Below are 19,617 nucleotides of genomic sequence, written 5' to 3'. Positions count from 1 at the left end.
CCCCCCTCCCATCCCCCCCCCCCTCCCCCCCCCCCCCCCCCTATCCCCCCTCCCATCTCCTTCCCCCCTCCATCTCCTTCCCCCCTCCCATCTCCTTCCCCCCCATCTCCTTCCCCCCCCATCTCCTTCCCCCCCATCTCCTTCCCCCACCCCCATTCTCCTTCCCCCACCCCCATCTCCTTCCCCCACCCCCATCTCTCCCCCACCCCCATCTCCTTCCCCCACCCCCATCTCCTTCCCCCCCCCAATCTCCTTTCTTCCCCCCCTCCTTTCCCCCCTCTCCTTTCCCCCTGCTTCGCCTTTCCCCCCCCTTTTTCTTTCTCCCCCCTTCCCCCCTCCCCCTTCTCCCCATCCCTCCCTCTGCTCCCCCCCATCCCTCCCTCTGCTCCCCCCCCTCTCTCCCTCTACCCCCCTCCTCCCCCTCCCTCGCTGTCAGAAACACAGACACTGATAGACAGAGAATGAGAGACACCAGACAGACAGACAGAGAGATAGAGACACTGACAGAGACACACACTAGGGGGTCGGGGGGGCGGGGGGCATCCCATTACACTGTTGGAGGGCTCCCGGTGCTGCAGTCGGTAAGTAGAAAATGTTTATTTATTGATTTAAAAAAAAAAATTATTTCTTATTAATTTTTTTTGATTGATTTATTGGTTGATTTATTGATGTTTTTATCATTTATTATTGATGATGGCTCTTTATTTGTAAAACTGAAGTGTTTAATGTTTGTAAACTTCCCTTTAAACACCCCCCAACCCCCATTCCCTACACCTGATTTGTAGCCTGAGTTTGTAACCCACGCCTGATTTCTCAAAGTGTCGACAAGGTTTTTTCGAGCGTACAAAAATCTTCACTTACTCCATTCTAAGTTAGTTTGGAGTAAGTTTCACTGATGAAACTTTGAAAACAGGCGTAAGTGGCCGGACACGCCCCCTTTTGAAAAAAAAGTTCTGTTCTGTTCTAACTGACTAGAACTGGAGCAAACTAAATGGCGAGAATTCCGATTTCTAAGATACTCCGATCTACACCAGTTGCTCCTGAAAATCAGAGCAAATCATGGCGAAACTTGGGGCCTGTGTTTCTGACAGCGAGGGGGAGGGGAGAGAGGAGGGAGGGAGGGAGAGAGAGAGAAAGAGGGAGGAGGGAGGGTGAGAGGAGGGAGGAGGGAAGGGAAGAAGAGAGGGAGGAGGGAAGAAGAGAGGGAGGGAGGAAGAAGAGAGGGAGGGAGGGAAGAAGAGAGGGAGGGAGGGAGGAAAGAAGAGAGGGAGGGAGGGAGGAAGAGAGGGAGGGAGGGAAGAAGAGAGGGAGGGAGGGAAGAAGAGAGGGAGGGAGGGAGGGAAAGAAGAGAGGGAGGGAGGAGAAGAGGAGGGAGGGAGGGAGGAAGAAGAGAGGGAGGGAGGGAAGGAGTTGGGGGGGGGAAGGAGAGAGGGTTGGGGGGGAAGGGAGAGAAGGAGGCTGAACGGTTGGGCCCAAGACCTCGGGCTGAATTTACAGGTAGGTGGCATTGGGTCTCGAGGGGGGGGGGGGTGGAAAGAGGAGGAGGAGGAGGAGGATGAGAGTCGCCGGGGGAGAGGGGGGAAGGAAGGAAGAGAGTCGCAGAGGGGGTGGGGGGGAAGAGAACGGGGGTCGGGTCCCGTCGGGTGGGAGGAGCCTTATGCACACAGCCTCAGTGAGGCCATTCGGCCAGGGCTAGGGACTGCGTGCTTTGGGCCCCTCCCACACAGTTTTGGGCGCCTGGAGCTACTGCACATGCGCGCCCACTGTAGCGCGCATGTGCACAGGTTCCGGCACTGTTTTCAGCGCCGGGACCTGGCTCCGCCCCCTACAGCTCGTGCTGCGCCGCGCCCAGCTCCAGAGGACCTCTAGGGAGCCGGAGAATAGGTAAGTTTTTTTTAGGCGCACTTTCTGGCGCGAAACACGGCGCGGCCCGAAACCTGGGCCCATTATGTGGAGAAACAAGCTCAGTGTGGTCAACTCGACCACTCCTAACAACCGCTCCAGGCCATCAGAAGGAAACATACCGACCAATAACGGGAGGCTCTAACAGGGCACATGATGGCAAAGGGCAAGCAGCATCCAACTGCTTCCTAGATGGAGGGAAACGTGTAGCAATCACTGATGAAGTCAAAGTGCTTTGCAATTGCTGGACAGAAAGCCAACAGCTTTTTTTTTGGCGGGGTCGGGGGGAAAGAAAAAGAATTCCAGATTTCCACTACCTTTTGTGTGGAAAAAGTGCTTCCTGACATCACTGAATGGCCTCGCTCTAATTTTAAGGTTGTGCTACTTATTCTGGACTTCTTCCCATTCGAGTAAATAGTTTCTCTAATCTACTCTATCAATTCTTTTCAACATCTTCAACACCTTAATTCGTGCCGTTAAATCTCTTTCCTAATTCTAGTCTGGATTTGCTGTATCTGGTGGATGATTGGAGGGAGCGATTGTCTTGCCTGGTGGAGCGTGCTTTTGTGCTCTGTTTCCATAGAGAAGTGTTTTTTTAAAAAGAAGCAATAGATCTATTGTGTCCCTTTAGTTGGCCCTACCGAGATTAGTACTTGATATAACCACTTTGCTACAAGGCAAGGCCTGTTTGCTTCAGTTGCGACAAAAATAGCTTGTAAATGTTAAAAAGGAGTCTGTTTTGAGGACTATTAGCTGGCTAGGCATAGTATGTGCCTGTTTACAGTGCCAAGACTGTGTTTCAGTTGTTTGATTTATGTTGAGGCTTTTAGTCTTAATATAATGGTAATAAAAACAGAAAATGATGGAAATACAGAGCTGGACAATCAGCCCAGGTGGCTCCGGAGAAGGAGCACGCGGTGTCTGCTGGTAATGTTTGAGGCCTTCCGTGACCAGTGGGCACCGCAGGGACTGGAGTGTGTAGTGGGCACTGGAAATAATAATTTTTAAAATTTTCTTTGGTTTAATATCTTATTAGTTGTGCCGCTCTAAAAAGGGTCACTTTCGTTTGTTTTTTATTTGACCCCAATGTCTCCTTGTTGGTTTATTAGAAAAGGCATCTGAAGAAAAGGTTTAACTTAATGCTTTTGTGGGTTTCTTCATCAGAATCCTTTGGCTTCTAATAAGAAACATTGGTTAGTTTGGACTACCTGATGCGAATGTTTGAGACTTTTTCCTGCAGAATATTTCTTGGTTAATATTATTTACTGTAGCATTAGGACTGGCTGAAGATCTTTGCAGCTCACTTCCTTAGTTCAGTTTGATTTCTTGCCAACTCATTTGAAGGTTTAAAAGTGGACAGATTCAAGGTAAATAAATTGGCGGAAACGTTGAAAGCGAGTGGGGAGGGAAAGAGGAAAGTGGAGAAGATAGTACTAACTGGTTCGCCAAGCGTTTGGTATTGGGGACCTATATTTTTTCTAAAACATAATATCTGTACAAATTAATCAAATTCACAATACTAAACTGGGGAGGGAGGGAGGGGGGTGGGGAAAGAGATCAGTCTAGCGAAGCAGCCAAGACTGTACAACATGAACTTGGTAAAATCTGTATTGGTGGCAGATTAGAGTCAATGCTGATGACATTTAGTTAAAATAAGTGGGCAAGTTGAAAGAAAAATTAGCAACATATGATGCTGAAATAGCTAAAGGTGAATTTGAGCTATTTCTAGAGATGTTAACAGACTCTGTGGATAACCTGTTCAGTCACTGTGGAGCAGCAATCTGTAAAACAAATAGAACGCTGGATAGCAGAGCAATAGTTGGAGCTAAAGCTATGTAGTGCTCTGACCGGCCTGCATTATTTCTGGTCACTGATCCACAAGGAGATAATTGGCAAGAAAAGGTTAAAACATAAAATAAACTATCAGTGCAGATGATAGATGTTGCTTTCTATATTTTTCTGCATTAATTTGCTGGTAAGTGAGTTTTGTAGCAAAAGTAATTGATTTGAAATGTATTTACCTTTTTGAAATTGAATTAGGCGCAGTTCTGAACTGGAATAAAAAATAATTGTTTTAGAAACATTTCCCAGTTGTTATACTTCCATGTGGGTATTACCAGTTGGGTTAGTTCAGCTGTGTGACGGTATTGAGAGCCAGTAATTTTATTTCTATTCGCAGGAGAGCTCACACCTTGACTGTGTTATTCATCCTGACTTGTGCACTGGTTTATGTTACTCTGTTGGAAGAAACCCCTCAGGACACAGCTTATAATATTAAGAGGTAAGTGGAGGCTTCGTGCAAGCAGCGAGCGTAATATTCTACTTTCATTGCTAAAATCCAATCAAGTTACAAAGTTTACTGTCAGTTTTCCATATCTTGCCCCTTTCAAACCACTCTAGGATGCTGGGCCGTACTGTGCTAATCTCTGATTTAGAAAGTCTGGTGACAGAAGTTACGCACGGCAAAGTCCACAAGCTCTGTTCCACCTTCCAGTTGCAGATGATTCATTCAGTCCACAGCTTTATGTATCTGGTAAAAACCCTCTGCAGGATGGCATTATTTGCCCTTCACTCAATGGGAAGAGGGGAACATTTAAAATTAAACTGATCTGTGGCTCCGGTTTCCTGTCAGCCCTTTGGAGGTTAGTTCAGAAAATGGCATGCTCAGCTTCTGTGCATTAGAGTCAGGTTCCAGAGGGTCAACAGGCGATTGGAGACACAGGACAGCAGTGCATTGCTGTCCTAAAACCTGGATCTCGAACCTATAACCGAGATCTTTGAAGGTCATCACAATGCTAGTGAAGGGCAGTGCTTGGGAAACTAGAAAAATCGTTGGTAGAGCCTACATTTAGGTGGCCGAGATACCCGGGAATAAGCAAAACTGTCATCTAAAATGCTGTCTAAATCTTGGCAAGTTTATACCTATGAGGATCACGGGATTTTCTGGTAGTTACAGCTTGTAGTGGGGAGTACCCTCGAGTGGTTTGCTGAGTGTTAGTACAGATCAGGTGGAGTTTTTAAGGAGGGTAACAGTCTCCGTCTTCCAGTTTGAGTGGGTTCCAGTCTATTCTCTTTACACGTCTGAATCTACAAACTCTCGTCTCCTTTTACTTGAGCATCTCATTAGAAATCCTGCTCTCCAGAAGCTGCAGATACTTATACATCAAGTTTATGGCTCGATTAGAAGACAGACAGATCCTCAAAGTTTGAGTGCAGGAGAAACATCTTTATCCAGAGAGTGATTAGAATGTGAAACTTACTGAGGCAAATAGCATAGATGCATTTGAGGAAAATCTAGATATGTACGTGAGGGAGAAAGAAATAGAAGGGTATGCTTATAGGGTGAGATGAATTAGGATGGGAGGAGTCTCTTGTGGATAGACCAGTTGGGCTGAGTGGCCTGTTTCTGTGCTGTAATTTCTATGTAAAACTACTTGGGTGCTTCCATGATGCTACTGAATGCTGATAGTTTCTCAAATGTATTTTTTTGTTACAAAATGCTGCTGTAGGAGCAGAAAGCACAACGAGATCAATGGAATATTCAGTTTATTCCACGCAGCGATGGCCAGGAAGGCCTTTACCCCATGAGATCTGAGGACCTGTTAAGAAAAGGTCAATAAAATTATAAAACTAGAACAGTAAACTCTGCTATTGGTCCATTCATGTGCTATAAAGAACACAGTAATTAGCTTCCTGTATATTGACAGGAAGCAGCAGTATTCTATATTGGTCAACAACTGCAAGGGTGTAACTCCGAATGAATATGGTTGAGTCATTTGTTGCTTAATCTAGCTGATTATGCGCTGCCCTAACTAGTTTCTCTACCAGTCGCGCCACTGTGTCCTTATCCTCGGTATACAGTACAGTGCAAACAATTGAACCCTCGACTATCGGTGTTTGTTTAGCGTGATTTAAAATTACTCAATTTGCTGCAGCAATAATTCTGTCCATCTTTGTTCCGAACCATAATTATTTCTTGGGTAGTTTGTAACACAAATCAGTCTTTGGAGCTGGTCTTAAAGAAACTATATTTTATGCACTAAACTGAGAGAAAATAAGGGCATAACGAATTGGGAGGCTTGTGCAGTAAGTCGGGTGTGTTACATTAATGTTGAGTATCACAAGGCGGATGTTTGATTTCTCTCTTCCTCCCCGCCACCTCCACTGGGCCACTGTTCTTCTTTTCATGTTTTCTTGCTGTTCCCTTTGGGGAACAGTGTGAAGTAGTGGAAGGATTCGCAGGCTGATTGACAGTCTGACTGGCCGTGTTAATGCTCCTTCCATGGCCGTAACCACCTTTATACCAGCCAATAGGGTGGTCAGTTCTATACGGCGGGAGGGTTTTATCGGCTCCCACAACCCATGCGATAAGGGGGAGCCCACCCACACCCGCCGGGCGCACGTATCCCGTTGGATGTTAACCCAGAATTGAGAGTCGGAGCTCCGACTCCACTCGCTGGGACTGTCTGGAGAGGGGTACAGACCCTTCATTGTCTGGCCCAGAGATGGGAATGCTATCTCTGCACCAAAGGCTCATTCCCAGAGGGCCACTGTTGAACATGTTTGGCCCAAACTCGGCAGAAAAAGTTAAGAGCAGGTTATCCACTTGCACTGGAAAAAGTGAAAGTGGGAGCGGAGAGAGAAGGGGAGAAACATAGAAATATAGAAAATAAGTGCAGGAGTAGGCCATTCGGCCCTTCAAGCCTGCACCACCATTCAATAAGTTCATGGCTGAACATGCAACTTCAGTACCCCATTCCTGCTTTCTCGCCATACCCCTTGATCCCCCTAGTAGTAAGGACTACATCTAGCTCCTTTTTGAATATATTTAGTGAATTGGTCTCAACAACTTTCTGTGGTAGCGAATTCCACAGGTTCACCACTCTCTGGGTGAAGAAGTTTCTCCTCATCTCAGTCCTAAATGGCTTACCCCTTATCCTTAGACTGTGACCCCTGGTTCTGGACTTCCCCAACATTGGGAACATTCTTCCTGCATCTAACCTGTCTAAACCCGTCAGAATTTTAAACGTTTCTACGAGATCCCCTCTCATTCTTCTGAACTCCAGTGAATACAAGCCCAGTTGATCCAATCTTTCTTGATATGTCAGTCCCACCATCCCGAGAATCAGTCTGGTGAACCTTCGCTGCACTCCCTCAATAGCAAGAATGTCCTTCCTCAAGTTAGGAGACCAAAACTGTACACAATACTCCAGGTTTAGCCTCACCAAGGCCCTGTACAACTGTAGTAACACCTCCCTGCCCCTGTACTCAAATCCCCTCGCTATGAAGGAAAAACATGACATTTGCTTTCTTAACCGCCTGCTGTACCTGCATGCCAACCTTCAATGACTGATGTACCATGACACCCAGGTCCCCTTTTCCTAATCTGTCACAATTCAGATAATAGTCTGTCTCTCGGTTTTTACCACCAAAGTGGATAACCTCACATTTGTCCACATTATACTTCATCTGCCATGCATTTGCCCACTCACCTAACCTATCCAAATCACTCTGCAACCTCATAGCATCCTCCTTGCAGCTCACACTGCCACCCAACTTAGTGTCATCCGCCAATCATCGGACCATTGAAGCAGGGAACAAGAGTAGGATATTCAGCCCCTCGAGCCTGTTCCCCCATTGTGATAATGGCTGATCTGTGCCTCATCTCCATTTACCCAGCTTTTGTCCATATCCCTTGATGCCTTTAACTAATAAAAATGTCGGTCGGTCTTGAAAATTTCAATTGATCCAGCAATCACAGCCTATTGGTGGAGAGAATTCTAGATTTACTCTGCCCTTTGTGTGGGAAGTGCTCCCTGATTTCACTCTTGAATGGCCTAGCTCTAATTTTAAGATTGCACCGCCCTGTTCTGGATTCCCCCATCATAGGCAGTCCCTAGAAATCGAGGAAAACTTGCTTCCACTCTATAAAAAAACAAGTGAGTTCTCAGGTGACTGAACAATCCAATACGGGAATTACAGTCTCTGTCGCAGGTGGGACAGACAGTTGTTGAAGGAAAGGTTGGGTGGGGAGTCTGATTTGCTGCACGCTCCTTCCGCTGCCTGCGCTTGTTTTCTGCATGCTCTCAGTGACGAGACACAAGGTGCTCAGCACCCTCCCGGATGCTCTTCCTTCATTTAGGGCGTTTTTTGGCCAGGGACTCCCAGGTGTCGGTGGGGATGTTGCATTTTATCAAAGAGGCTTTGAGGGTGTCCTTGAAACTTTTCCTCTGCCCACCTGGGGCTCGCTTGCCGTGTAGGAGTTCCGCGTAGAGCGCTTGCTTTGGGAGTTTTGTGTTGGGCGTACGGACATTGTGGCCCCCCCAATGGAGCTGGTTGAGTGTGGTCAGTGCTTCGATGCTGGGGATGTTGGCCTGATCAATTCCCCACCATGAGAGTGTCCTTCATTGAAGTGTAAATGCTCTCAGCATTGTTTGTGCCCTGTCTTCATTTCAGTACTTAAATTCTGTGTGGGCAACTTCTAGGTAGAGAGCCTGATGAGCTTGAAAAGCAAATTCTATCACCGTTTCAGTACGTTGATGAAGCCTGCAAGCTTTGTAACTACAGGAGCTATCTTTGTTTGCTCTTCTGACCCAGTAACAATTTTTTCTGGAAGAATTTTGAGCAAGTTTGATAATGAAGTTAGGGCTTTTAAAGAGTTGACTTTGGAGAAGGGTTGAAGTTTGGAAACTTGCTCCAAAAGTAGTTGTTGAGGAAGTTGATGAACCTCCAGGTCTCGTTAAAGAACTGGTACAGTTTTTCCTGTGCAGTAAATAAACCTGGCTCGTTCGTGACCTTTTGACAAGCTGCATTCCTCCTGCTCATGGACAAGTGTATGCTACATTTGGTGGCAGAAGTCTGTCACTGTATCTTGAACTAACTGATCAGGTGATTAATAATCTCCCATAATTTTAAATATTTGCAGTAAAGAGGTGTTGTTTTGAAGTTTATTTAGGGAACACATACGAGGCAAGCATCTTGCTTCGAGATATAGCTAATGCAATAAGCTTCAAGAGTCAAGCTTAAATCGGTTTATGATCATGTGCCTCTCAATGAGGGTATTGTTTTCAGACCATTTCATGTATCTTTTAAAATAAGGTTGCATTATTGAGGCAAGTTTTATTCCAGTTTCTTCGTTCTTGTTTTGCTGCCATGGGTGTAACGATGAGCAATTGCTTATGCACTTTATGTCATTAGTATGTAATGACATCTAGACTGAAGGACTGGTGTGCAACGGCCAACACACATTAAAAAAAATTCACGCACAGGCATCTTCCACCCTTCAAGATGCAGTTCGGGACCTGGAATATTAGGTCCTTCATTCAAACACCTGTGAACTCATTGAACACATCCCTTTTCGGTGTGGAAGCAAGTCATCCTCGATTCGAGGGGCCGCCTAAGAAGAAGACTGAAGGACAAATAGTTGACAACACTGCAAATTTAAAGTAATTCCACTCAGTTACTCAAAATATATCAATCCAGTGTGCATTTAAAATCCCAACAATGTTACAATTATTGAATTGAGTTCTGAATAATTAAATTAGATATAATCAATTCTGTTTTGAAGTCACTGTATAGAAATGTTTTTGGGTTTCATTTTCCCTTGGGCTGCACATTCCACAAATGCCTTGCCGCGTGCGCATATTTTTGCACTGTGGTCATTTCCACCCCCTCTTTGCTGAATGCATTTGTACAATCATTGTGCTCAGTTGTTTTTGCGCCCCATTGAATGCATTTAATTAGTTGTGCAAGCAACAAGCTTTACACACTTCCTGCAATTATGTGTTCTGAGTGTTGTGAACAATTAAATAAAAGCTGATTTAGTTGTATCTTAAGTGTAGAAGGTATAACTAGGTCATGGCAATCTGTCCCTGAGGAAAAATAGTAGATTCCTTTTCTGTAGATGCAGGGCAGACAAAAATTTGATCAGGGTGAAACAGAATCTAAATTGCTATATTTTAGGTTAATCAAAGGACTCATAGAAATTTATGGCACAGGAGGCCATTCGGCACGTCGTGCCCTTGCTGGCCGACAAAAAACTATCCAACTTAATCCCACTTTCCAGCTCTTGGGGCACGTTTCCCCAGGAGTTGCTCCGTCTTTTCTGGAGCAACTTGATTTTTCTGGAGCATCTTAAAAGTCGCAATTTTGCACATTTAATTTGCTCCAGTGTAAGTGAGTTAGTTAGGCTTTTTTTTGTTTTGTTTTGTTTTGTTCAAAAGGGGGCATTACCAGCCACCTATGCCTGTTTTGGCCATTTAAGCCAGTTTGGCCAGCTAATAGTTGCTCCAAACTAACTTAGGCCAGCGTATGTGTCTGCACAGAAAAACCTTACGGAGAGTTAAGAAATCAGCGCAAGTAGACAGAGATGTGGGGGGAGCGGGAAGCACAGAGGACCTTGCAAAGCACTAAACACCTTCTCAACAACATTCATGGAGCATAAAAATCATCAATAATAATTAAAAAGTAAATAAATAAAAAATTAAACTTAAGTCCTACCTTCATACTGGGCCGGGGAAGTCAGCAGGCCGGGAGGCCACTCGACTGGGGATAGGGGCGAGAGAACTCGCCCAGGAGAATGAACCGGCAGGCAGGAGAGAGCACTCACAGAATGCGGCAGGCAGGAGAGGGCACTCTCAGAACACGGCAGGCAGGAGAGAGAATTCACAAGAACGCACCACGCACTGGCAAGCCCTTCGGCCAGGGCGAGGTGCGGCGAGCCGGCAGGACGCGCTGGGAGGGTGAGGAGCTACTGTGCATGCGCGCAGACTCCACTGTGCGTGCAGACAGCTGCCGGCACTGTTTTTGGCGCAGGGCTGTAGCTCTGCCCCCCCCACTGCTTTTGCCACGCCACGCCAAGCCCTTGGACGGTCCACGGATCGGGTAGAATACGGAGCTACATTTTCGGTGCCGTTTTTGGAGTCGAAAGTCGGCGCACCATGGGTAAGTGCGCTGGAAAAAGTGGTTGGGGAAACTTGGACCCTTGGTCTGCAGCCTTGTAGGTTAGGGCACTTCAAGTGCATATCCAAGTACTTTTTAAATGTGGTAAGTGTTTCTACCACCCATTCAGGTATGAGTTCCTATATACTAATGTATTATTTCTCATCATGTATTCTTTCTCCCTTGTAATCTTTTTTTTAAAAAAGAGAAAACAAATATTTTACTTAGAATCCTATTTGTGCTTGTGGAAAAGCAAGTTTGTATCTGGGTCCTCCTTTGAGCAGCAGTCATTCACCTGAGTGGGTTTATATTCTTTCTGGTCTTGAATGCAAGTCTTGCTGAAGTATTTTTAACTATACAGGTGCAATGTTCCGATTCTGAAAACCAGAATTGTCTGAAAACCGGACATTTTTGAGGCGGCCAAGATGCCGACATCGGGCAGCGAGGGATGAGGAAACTGGTAAAAAGCGCGGTGGTGGAAATCAGCAGGCAGTGAGCGGCGAGGAGCGGAGGATCGACGGGCGGTGAAATCCAGCGAAATCCGGCACGAATTCGGCCCCGAGAATTCCGGATTTCAGATGTTGTAGCTGTACTAAGGAGCATGCATCAACACTGCTATCTTTTGACAGCATAACTTGTCAAAAAGATGAAACCCGGACCCACATGCTGATTTATCCCTCTGGCATCGTAAAAAATGGATGATTCTGCCATTTTCACTGTTTGAACAATAAATATTTCAACCTTTATTAATGAATAACTCATTCCTGGGATTTTTCTACCTTTCTTGCCTGTGCTTACTATTGGTCTTTTTGTTCCGAGGTGTAAACAGTGGTTTGAATTTATTTTTGTGCAACAATTCAACTGTGCAACCTCGAACTACACTTTTCCTTTTTTTGCTATAGTTGCAAATGTTTTACTTGTGCAATTCCAAAATTTGGAAAAACAAGTACACTGATTAGCATTCATCAATGGAACTGAGGCCCTGATCTAAATAAATGCTGCTGATTTGGTCTATATGATCGTGATGGGGTGTGAGGGCTTTGAATAGTCTTAATACAAAGGTGGCACTTAATGTTTTGACAATGGAGTCGATAAACTGAGATGGAATGTTTTGTGGGAACACAGTGGCATTGGCGGCTGGATTTTTATGTTAACGCCTTAGTTTATAAATCTGGTTCAATAATCTATAAAGACGATTCTTAATTCTAACACAGACACTAGTTATAGCTCTAAGTCCTAGAATTAACTACTGCAATTTAGTTTCCCTTCTATTGCCCTAGAAGATGGCTGCGACTGGTCTTTGAATGACAACACCCTCACTCTGGAGGGAAACTGCTTTATTCTTTCATGCCTTCACTCCACTAGTGCACAGCGAACTATGCTACTAAACGTCTGACTTTGGCATGGCATGCAGCTGGCGAGAGGCTCTGTGGGACTGGATAGGCCCAGACCTGCTGGAAGTGTACAGAGGTATGCTTCTGGCCAGCAGCATGTCAGAATCGATGAGGAAAGGCATCATCACCCTCATCTACAAGCAGAAGGGGGAGAGGGAGGAAATCAAAAACTGGCGGCCCATTTCACTGCTCAATGTGGACAACAAGATCCTGTCAAAGGTCATCGCCAACAGGATCAAGTCTGCTCTTGAGCTGGTGATTCACCCGGACCAGACCTGCGCTGTCCCCGGCAGGAAGATCTCTGATAGCCACGCGCTACTCAGGGATACGATAGCCTACGTGCAGGACAGGGGGGTGGACACCTGCTTAATCAGCTTCGACCAGAAGAAGGCCTTTGACAGGATATCGCCCACGTACCTGATGGACATGCTCTCCAAAATGGGGTTTGGGGAGGGTATCCGCAATTGGGTCCAACTGCTCTACACAGACATCAGTAGTGCAGTTCTAATCAACGGGTGGGAAACTCAAAGCTTTCCAATCAGATCTGGAGTCAGGCAAGGCTGTCCTCTCTCGTCTGTCTTGTTTGTGTGTTATATCGAGTCCTTTGCCGAGTCCATCAGGAAGGATGCGGGCATTAGAGGGGTGACGATCCCAGGCAGCGGAGGCACTCAGGTCAAGACCTCCCTGTACATGGACGACGTCGCCGTCTTTTGCTCGGATCCGCAGTCGGTCTGTAGATTGCTCACAATCTGCGACCAGTTTGAACAGGCCTCGGGAGCGAAGGTCAATCACAGCAAAAGCGAGGCCATGTTCTTTGGCAACTGGGCCGACCGATCCTTTATTCCCTTCACCGTTAAGCCAGATTACCTGAAGGTGTTGGGAATATGGTTCGGAGCGGATGGGGCGTGCGCCAAAAACTGGGAAGAGCGTATCGCCAAAGTGAAGCAAAAACTGGGATGGTGGAAGCTGCGCTTCCTCTCCATGGCAGGAAAGAACCTGGTCAGGAGTGAGGTGCTCTCGGGGTTGCTACACGTGGCACAGGTCTGGCCCATCTCTCGCTCCTGTGCCGCGGCAGTTACCTGGACCGTCTTCCACTTTGTCTGGAGGTCCAAAATGGAACATGTCCGCAGAGACACAATGTACAAATCTCTGGACAGTGGAGGAAAGGATGTTCCAAACGTGGCCCTCATCCTGATGGCCACCTTTGTGTGCGGCTGCATCAAGCTGTGCACAGACCCCCGGTACACAAACACCAAGTGTCACTACGTGCTGAGGTTCTACCTGTCCCCTTTGTTGCGAAGGATGGGCCTGGCCACGCTGCCGCGAAACACCCTCACCAGCTGGACCATGCCTGCCCACCTGTCCTTCGTGGAAAGGTTTTTCACAAAAAACCCCTTTGACCACAAGGCCATAAAACAGTGGTCAGCACGTAACGTCCTGGACGCCCTTCGAAAGAAGGAGAGGGTGGACCCTGTCGGGTGGTTCCCTGAGCGGACTGTCGAACTTGTTTGGCAGAACTTCTCATCGCCAGAGCTTTCACACAAGCACCAAGACGTAGCTTGGTTGGCGGTAAGGAGGGCTTTACCCGTCAGAGCGTTCATGCACAGCCGATGTCTCAGCAACACGGCACGGCTGCGAGGCGGACGAGACTGTCACCCATCTCCTTCAGGATTGCATCTTCGTAAGGCAAGTTTGGAAAGAGATGCAGTGGTTGCTGTCGAGGTTCATCCTGAGCAGCTCCGAAACACAGGACTCTGTGCTCTACGGGCTGTTCCCAGGGACACACACCGAGCCTGACATCACCTGCTGCTGGAGGGCCATCAACTCGGTCAAAGACGCTCTTTGGTCTTGCCGAAACTTGCTGGTCTTCCAGAACAAGGAGATGTCCACGTCTGCGTGTTGCAGACTGGCACAATCCAAGATCCAGGATTACGTGCTGAGGGACGCACTCAAAATTGGGGCAGTCGCCGCAAAGGCACGGTGGGGAAGGGCCACAGTTTAAAACCCTTCTGCCATGGTAAACCCGGGGGCAGGAATCAGTACAAAACTCCCCTCGGGCTGTACTTGTAACTTCTTTTTTGTGTACATGGATCACCATGATCTGTAAACACTTCTGTAGTGCCATGTACAATGCAAGGTCTGTTTCGTAATGCACGTTGAAAAGAATAATGTAAATGTACCGTCACCCATTCCGCGTACTTTATAGTGACACATGTAATGCAATTTGTTGAATGTACTACAATGTATCCCGTATTGTACCGAATTGTACTTGAACTGAAAAGCAAGGGAATGTATCGAACGGAACTGCCGTTAGCACCCAAATGTAGTGTATGGGATTGCTGACCGCAGCTAAGTGTACTGAACTGCTTTTGAATGTACTGTACAAATTTTTATATGAATAAAGTATATTTTGAAATTTAAAAAAATGCAGCTGGCGAGAGCTTCTTTGCGTGAGAGTTGTCGCCTCCGATTGCCTTAAAGCCTTTTAATGCACAAAAAGGATCACCAATAATGTAAACTTGTATTTTAAAATTTATATTAGCAACGTGGAACTAAAATATTATCTACAGTTGACGTAAGATCATTAATGCGGGATTATTCAGCAAGGACAGTATTAATCAGATTACTGCAGTAAATGGAGCTGAGGCTGTAAGCATGGGACATCCTTTCCTCCAAGGAGCTTTGCAGTATTCTAGACCCCTCCACCCCTTTCCTCCTTTAAGACACTTGTTAAAGCCTACCTTTTTGACCTAGGTTTTAATTATCTGTTGTAATATCTCCTTGGCTGTACATCAACTTTTTAAAATCTGATAACGCTCCTGTGAAACGCCTTGGGGTGTTTGCCAATGTTTAAGGTGCTATATAAATTGAAGTTTCTACTCCAGCCAACCTATTAAGTAGACTGTATTTCATCAGGACTGCTGAGTTGAGACAGTTATTTCTATAATTGTGAATTCCTGGAAGTCATCTGTACTCAGAAATTCTTCTGTTCATGCCAGAAGTGTAGAAAATCTGTGTATTTATCTTTTCGTAGATGTGATGCCAAAGTATTGGTTTCTGATTTGTCCAATCCTGATCCAGAGTTCTCCATTCTTATTGGATGAATCAAAACTTGAGATAAATTATTAACCTGTAACCAGACACTTGGGTATCGACAATGTGTGGTTGAAGTAGAGCTAACCTGTGTCGGTCATTGGTACCATTGTTTGGATTAAAGTTGTTTTTAAAGAGGTGAACACAATCATATGTTTGTGCTCTGAATTATATTTCTGTAAATTCTTAAACATGCCTTTAAATGAACTCTTGATATTCACCAATATTGCTTTTAACTGTAATATCGCATTTTATAATAAGGAAAGGAATATGGATTATTTGAGTTCCAGATGTGTTTTGCTACTGTGCCCAAAGTGGCATCTGAGTCACCTTGCTGGGGAAGGGAGTACTGCCATATGTGTTCCATTCAAGTATATGTCGAGGCCTCACTGATAAGGTGGCAGGTAGTCTGCCATCGATTTTCCCACCTCTTGCTCTTCTGGTTTATCTTTCACTACTTCTTCCTGACTCCACTTACCAGCTCTGTTGAGGTTGCTTCTGACAATTTAATGAAAAAGAAAGTGTTCAAAATTGTACAACAGTGTGCACACGTAGAGATTTTTTTGTTGGTTTTTCCTTTTCCTTTTAATGTTTCTGTCAGTGGAAGGAACTGACGGTGACAGTAGATGTTAGGGGTATGTGCAAGAATTGTTTTTGCCATTTTCTGATTTGTGAAGCTATCCCAATCAGCTGGGTGATTCCAAGAGTAGCCGATTTCCCATGTTCATTCTGGTTCAGCTATATACTGGCAAGTTAATTTATGTGTGAAGTCCAGTTTCAGGTTCACCTATCATACCCATTAAACAAAAATGACATTTCTTTGTAAAGATGTCAGACTTGGAAAGAAAGCATTGATTAAGCACTTTAGTACTCGAGCTAGGAATAAAAAAGGTGCTTTAAATGGTCTAGAAATCCTGTTTTCATTGTAAAGTTATTAGCATGTGACGGCGTACTTATAGCCTGTCTGAACAGTAGCTGCAGATTTTAAACAACTCAGCCAGAGTGGTCATGTGAATAGAAATGAGCATCGGAGGCTTTCCAGAATTCTCCTGCTTACACATTGTGCTGAAGTGCAGCAGAGCCCTTCACACACTACAGATCAGTCCATTGTGAAGGAATTTGACAACTTGCGTGGGCCACAGTGGCCTACAAGTGGGGGAACCATTTAGGTGGCAAAACTGGCTCCGATCTTAGCACAATTTTAATATTCAAAGGAGAAGGGAGGTCTACTGTTTGTTCAAAGTACTCATTTTTATATTTAAATGTATTGTTTAAAAAGCACCAATTTCCCTGCTGCCGTGGAAACATTTGAATAGCACATTTCTTCTTTCTAGCTGCTCTGGTGATAATTTTGGGAATGTCCTTGCTCTATTTTTTTTGTCTCATAATACTCCTGTGAAACACCTTGGGACGTTTTACTACGTTAAAGGCGCTATATAAATACAAGTTGTTATTGCAAGAGGAACACTCTGGAGCTGCTTGACCCTGGGAAACCATGTTATAGGTTAGGAACCAAAATTTCCCACCCTGCTATCTGGTGGCTTTGAAGTAGTCCTCCGACTCATTTATCTTGCCCCCCTCGTTGCTTACAGTGGAACCACTCCAATATGCATGAGGACACTCGCCTTACCACACATTGCCAGACTGACTTGTAGTCATATCTTGCAACAGGAAAGTTAATACCTTTATTAAAGCTTAGAATTTTATTTGATATGTACATTTTATGAAAAGGAGAGAGCTTTGATCATGTATTTTCCCTTCAAGATGTATTTAATTTATGAATCTTGAATGCTTGAAAAAAATGTTACGGTGCTTCAGCAGAGGCTTGAGTTATGATCAACCGCTGCTATGAATAAACGCGAGATGTTTCTCATTTTACTGTTTGATTTACAGAGGGATTGTTGCCAGCATTCTCGTGTTCTTATGTTTTGGAGTCACTCAAGCAAAAGATGGCCCATTTTCCAGACCTCACCCAGGTACAGTACTGTGATTTTGTAATGGCTCTGTCAGGTCTCCTATTTTAAAACTATGTTTTCCAGCTGTAAATTATATTCGAGGCAATGCACTCTGTCCCACAATCCAGAAATCAGTTGGGAGGGACCATGTTAAAAAAAATGTTGTTTTATTGCTTCAGTCAGTGACTGCCTAGTTGTGTACTAGTGTTTACACTTCCATATCAATTTACTCAGATTCCAGTTATTTGGTACCACTAAGGTTAACTCAAACAGTCTTTTCACTATCTCATGGAAAATTGCAGTAGTGAGGCAGCAAGTTTCAGTATTAACGCTAAGTACAAACATTTGCCAAATCACTTGCCCTATCCATTGTTTCACTGAGATATACAAACATTTACCTATTCATACTTGTACAGTCTCTACAGGGCTCGCTTCAGAAGAAGCCAATCCTCTTGGCCCAGTGGAATTACTGTTTAGCAGTTCCAGTGTGTTGGGCAGCTTTCATAATGAGATCAAGTTCTCCTCTATTGAAAGGCTTTGTTGAGGATTGTAGCAAGGTAATGGGTTACTGCATAGTTTTTATACCCAGTAACAGCTTAACTGGCAGTCAGTATGAAAAACGGGATGTCTTATTGGACAGTTCTAATTTGACTATCCAGTCAAATAATTGGAACCAAACGTTCATGCATCTGATTTCGATGCTTTGCAGGGAGCTTGTCAGGGTAAGCTGTTATGGGTATGTATCACCTTTTTGTGAGGGTTTGAGCATCATTTGGTGGATTAGAACCTAAAGTATGGATTGTGGAAAGACAATTCAGCCTAGCAAACCCATTTTGAATTGCAGACTACATGCAATTCACCCTATCATAGGCTCCATCAAACAGTTAATATCCTAAAGAATGGAAACTGACCCCAAACTGGTTTTGTAAAGTTTCTTCAGTCGCCAAAGCAAATTCACACTAGACTCAGAACAGCTATCCTTACCTCCCTACCTTACTAATCAGGTGCTTTTCTTCACATGATGGCTCCATGGTCCCAGAAGCTTGGGAACCATTGTTCACCCATTCAGTCATCTCTATCTGTGCTTATACGAATAATCATAAAACCTATTGCTGGCCAGATAACTTAAAGCTTCAGTAATTAAAATTTCAACAATTCAGCAGAGTAATCCAGAAACCACAGTACAATGCATAACCATCAATCATAGACCAATTTTGATGCAGGAGTTTCCTCATTGCCGTGTTTAAAACATCTACTACAAAAATGGGGTTCAGATTAATTTTGTGTGTGTGTGTAGCACTTTGGCCCAATCTGCAACAACTGCTATATGTGCTTTTTAGAACAATTTGGTATATGCATGGGGTCCGTTTCCATCCTCTAGGATACGATAGTTGCACAGAACCACCTCTGTTCTAATTCAAGAGCTATGGAAGATGCAGGTTACATCACTAGCTGTACTAGAGTTTTAGCTACAGGAGTATTGGGAAATGAAATTCCCCCTTCCCCAATGGCACTGGCTTTTTAAGTAACTACAACTCCTATTTTACTTTTAACGAGCAACATGGATCAACACATTGCACTATTGCCACAGTATCTATTCAGAGGCTAGTGAGTGGAAAGTTAGAAAATACAAAAGTGAGGGTGATGCAGTAATTTACAAATGGTGATTTATTATTGATGACGGAAGGTAATTGCTGCGTTCTTTTCTTTTTAAGCCAGGAAGGGAAATTTAGAATCTTTAAGCAATTTTGGTGAAAGGGGTCCGCACCGATCTCCTTTTAAAGTTGGCAGTTGGTTGTACAGAAACTTTTTTAATGCCAGTTGAAGTCTGAATTATCAAATGTATTTGAGCCATATATTGAAAAAATCTAAAATTAATATTGGAAACGAGAGCACTCGCCGCATCATTAAACTTGTTCCTTTTTTAAATGATAAAAAACGTTTGAAATTTCTACGGGTACTTTGGTCAAAAGGATGAGCACCTGACCTCCTCCCAAGCCATAGCACATGGCAGTGACTAATAGAGAAACAAACGTAGGCATTGAAAATCTAAAACCAATATAGACAATCCTGGAAACGCTCAATAGGTTTGTCAGTATATATTGAGGAGACGGACAAGTTAAAAATGCAGATGTGGACACACATTCATCAGTCATTAATAAATGCCTGGGTGACGCTTCCTCTGACTTTCTCTCTTACTCATCCTCGCTCCCTGACCTACTTGCTGCCATATCCTGAGAGTGCACATTACTAGTTTGTTAATTGTAAAAGTAATCTATAGTAGTTACAGTCATCATCAGGCAGTCCCTCGAAGCGAGGATGACTTGCTTCCA

The 19,617-nt window shown here is 44.6% G+C and overlaps 1 protein-coding gene across 3 annotated transcripts in view; it reads left to right on the top strand.

Annotated features, from left to right (window-relative positions):
* Nucleotides 1–19,617, top strand: part of ptdss2 (phosphatidylserine synthase 2) — a 111,183-nt gene that overhangs the window by 29,539 nt on the left and 62,027 nt on the right. For all 3 annotated transcript variants that reach the window (XM_070899390.1, XM_070899389.1, XM_070899391.1), the window contains exons 2-3: nt 4,082–4,183; nt 17,223–17,305. In XM_070899390.1, the coding sequence (XP_070755491.1) occupies nt 4,082–4,183; nt 17,223–17,305 (185 nt within the window). The remainder of the gene's footprint in view (nt 1–4,081; nt 4,184–17,222; nt 17,306–19,617) is intronic.

Source organism: Pristiophorus japonicus, chromosome 14 (assembly GCF_044704955.1).
Source record: "Pristiophorus japonicus isolate sPriJap1 chromosome 14, sPriJap1.hap1, whole genome shotgun sequence".
NCBI classification, from domain to species: domain Eukaryota; kingdom Metazoa; phylum Chordata; class Chondrichthyes; family Pristiophoridae; genus Pristiophorus; species Pristiophorus japonicus.
This window is presented reverse-complemented; position numbering and strand designations above follow the sequence as displayed.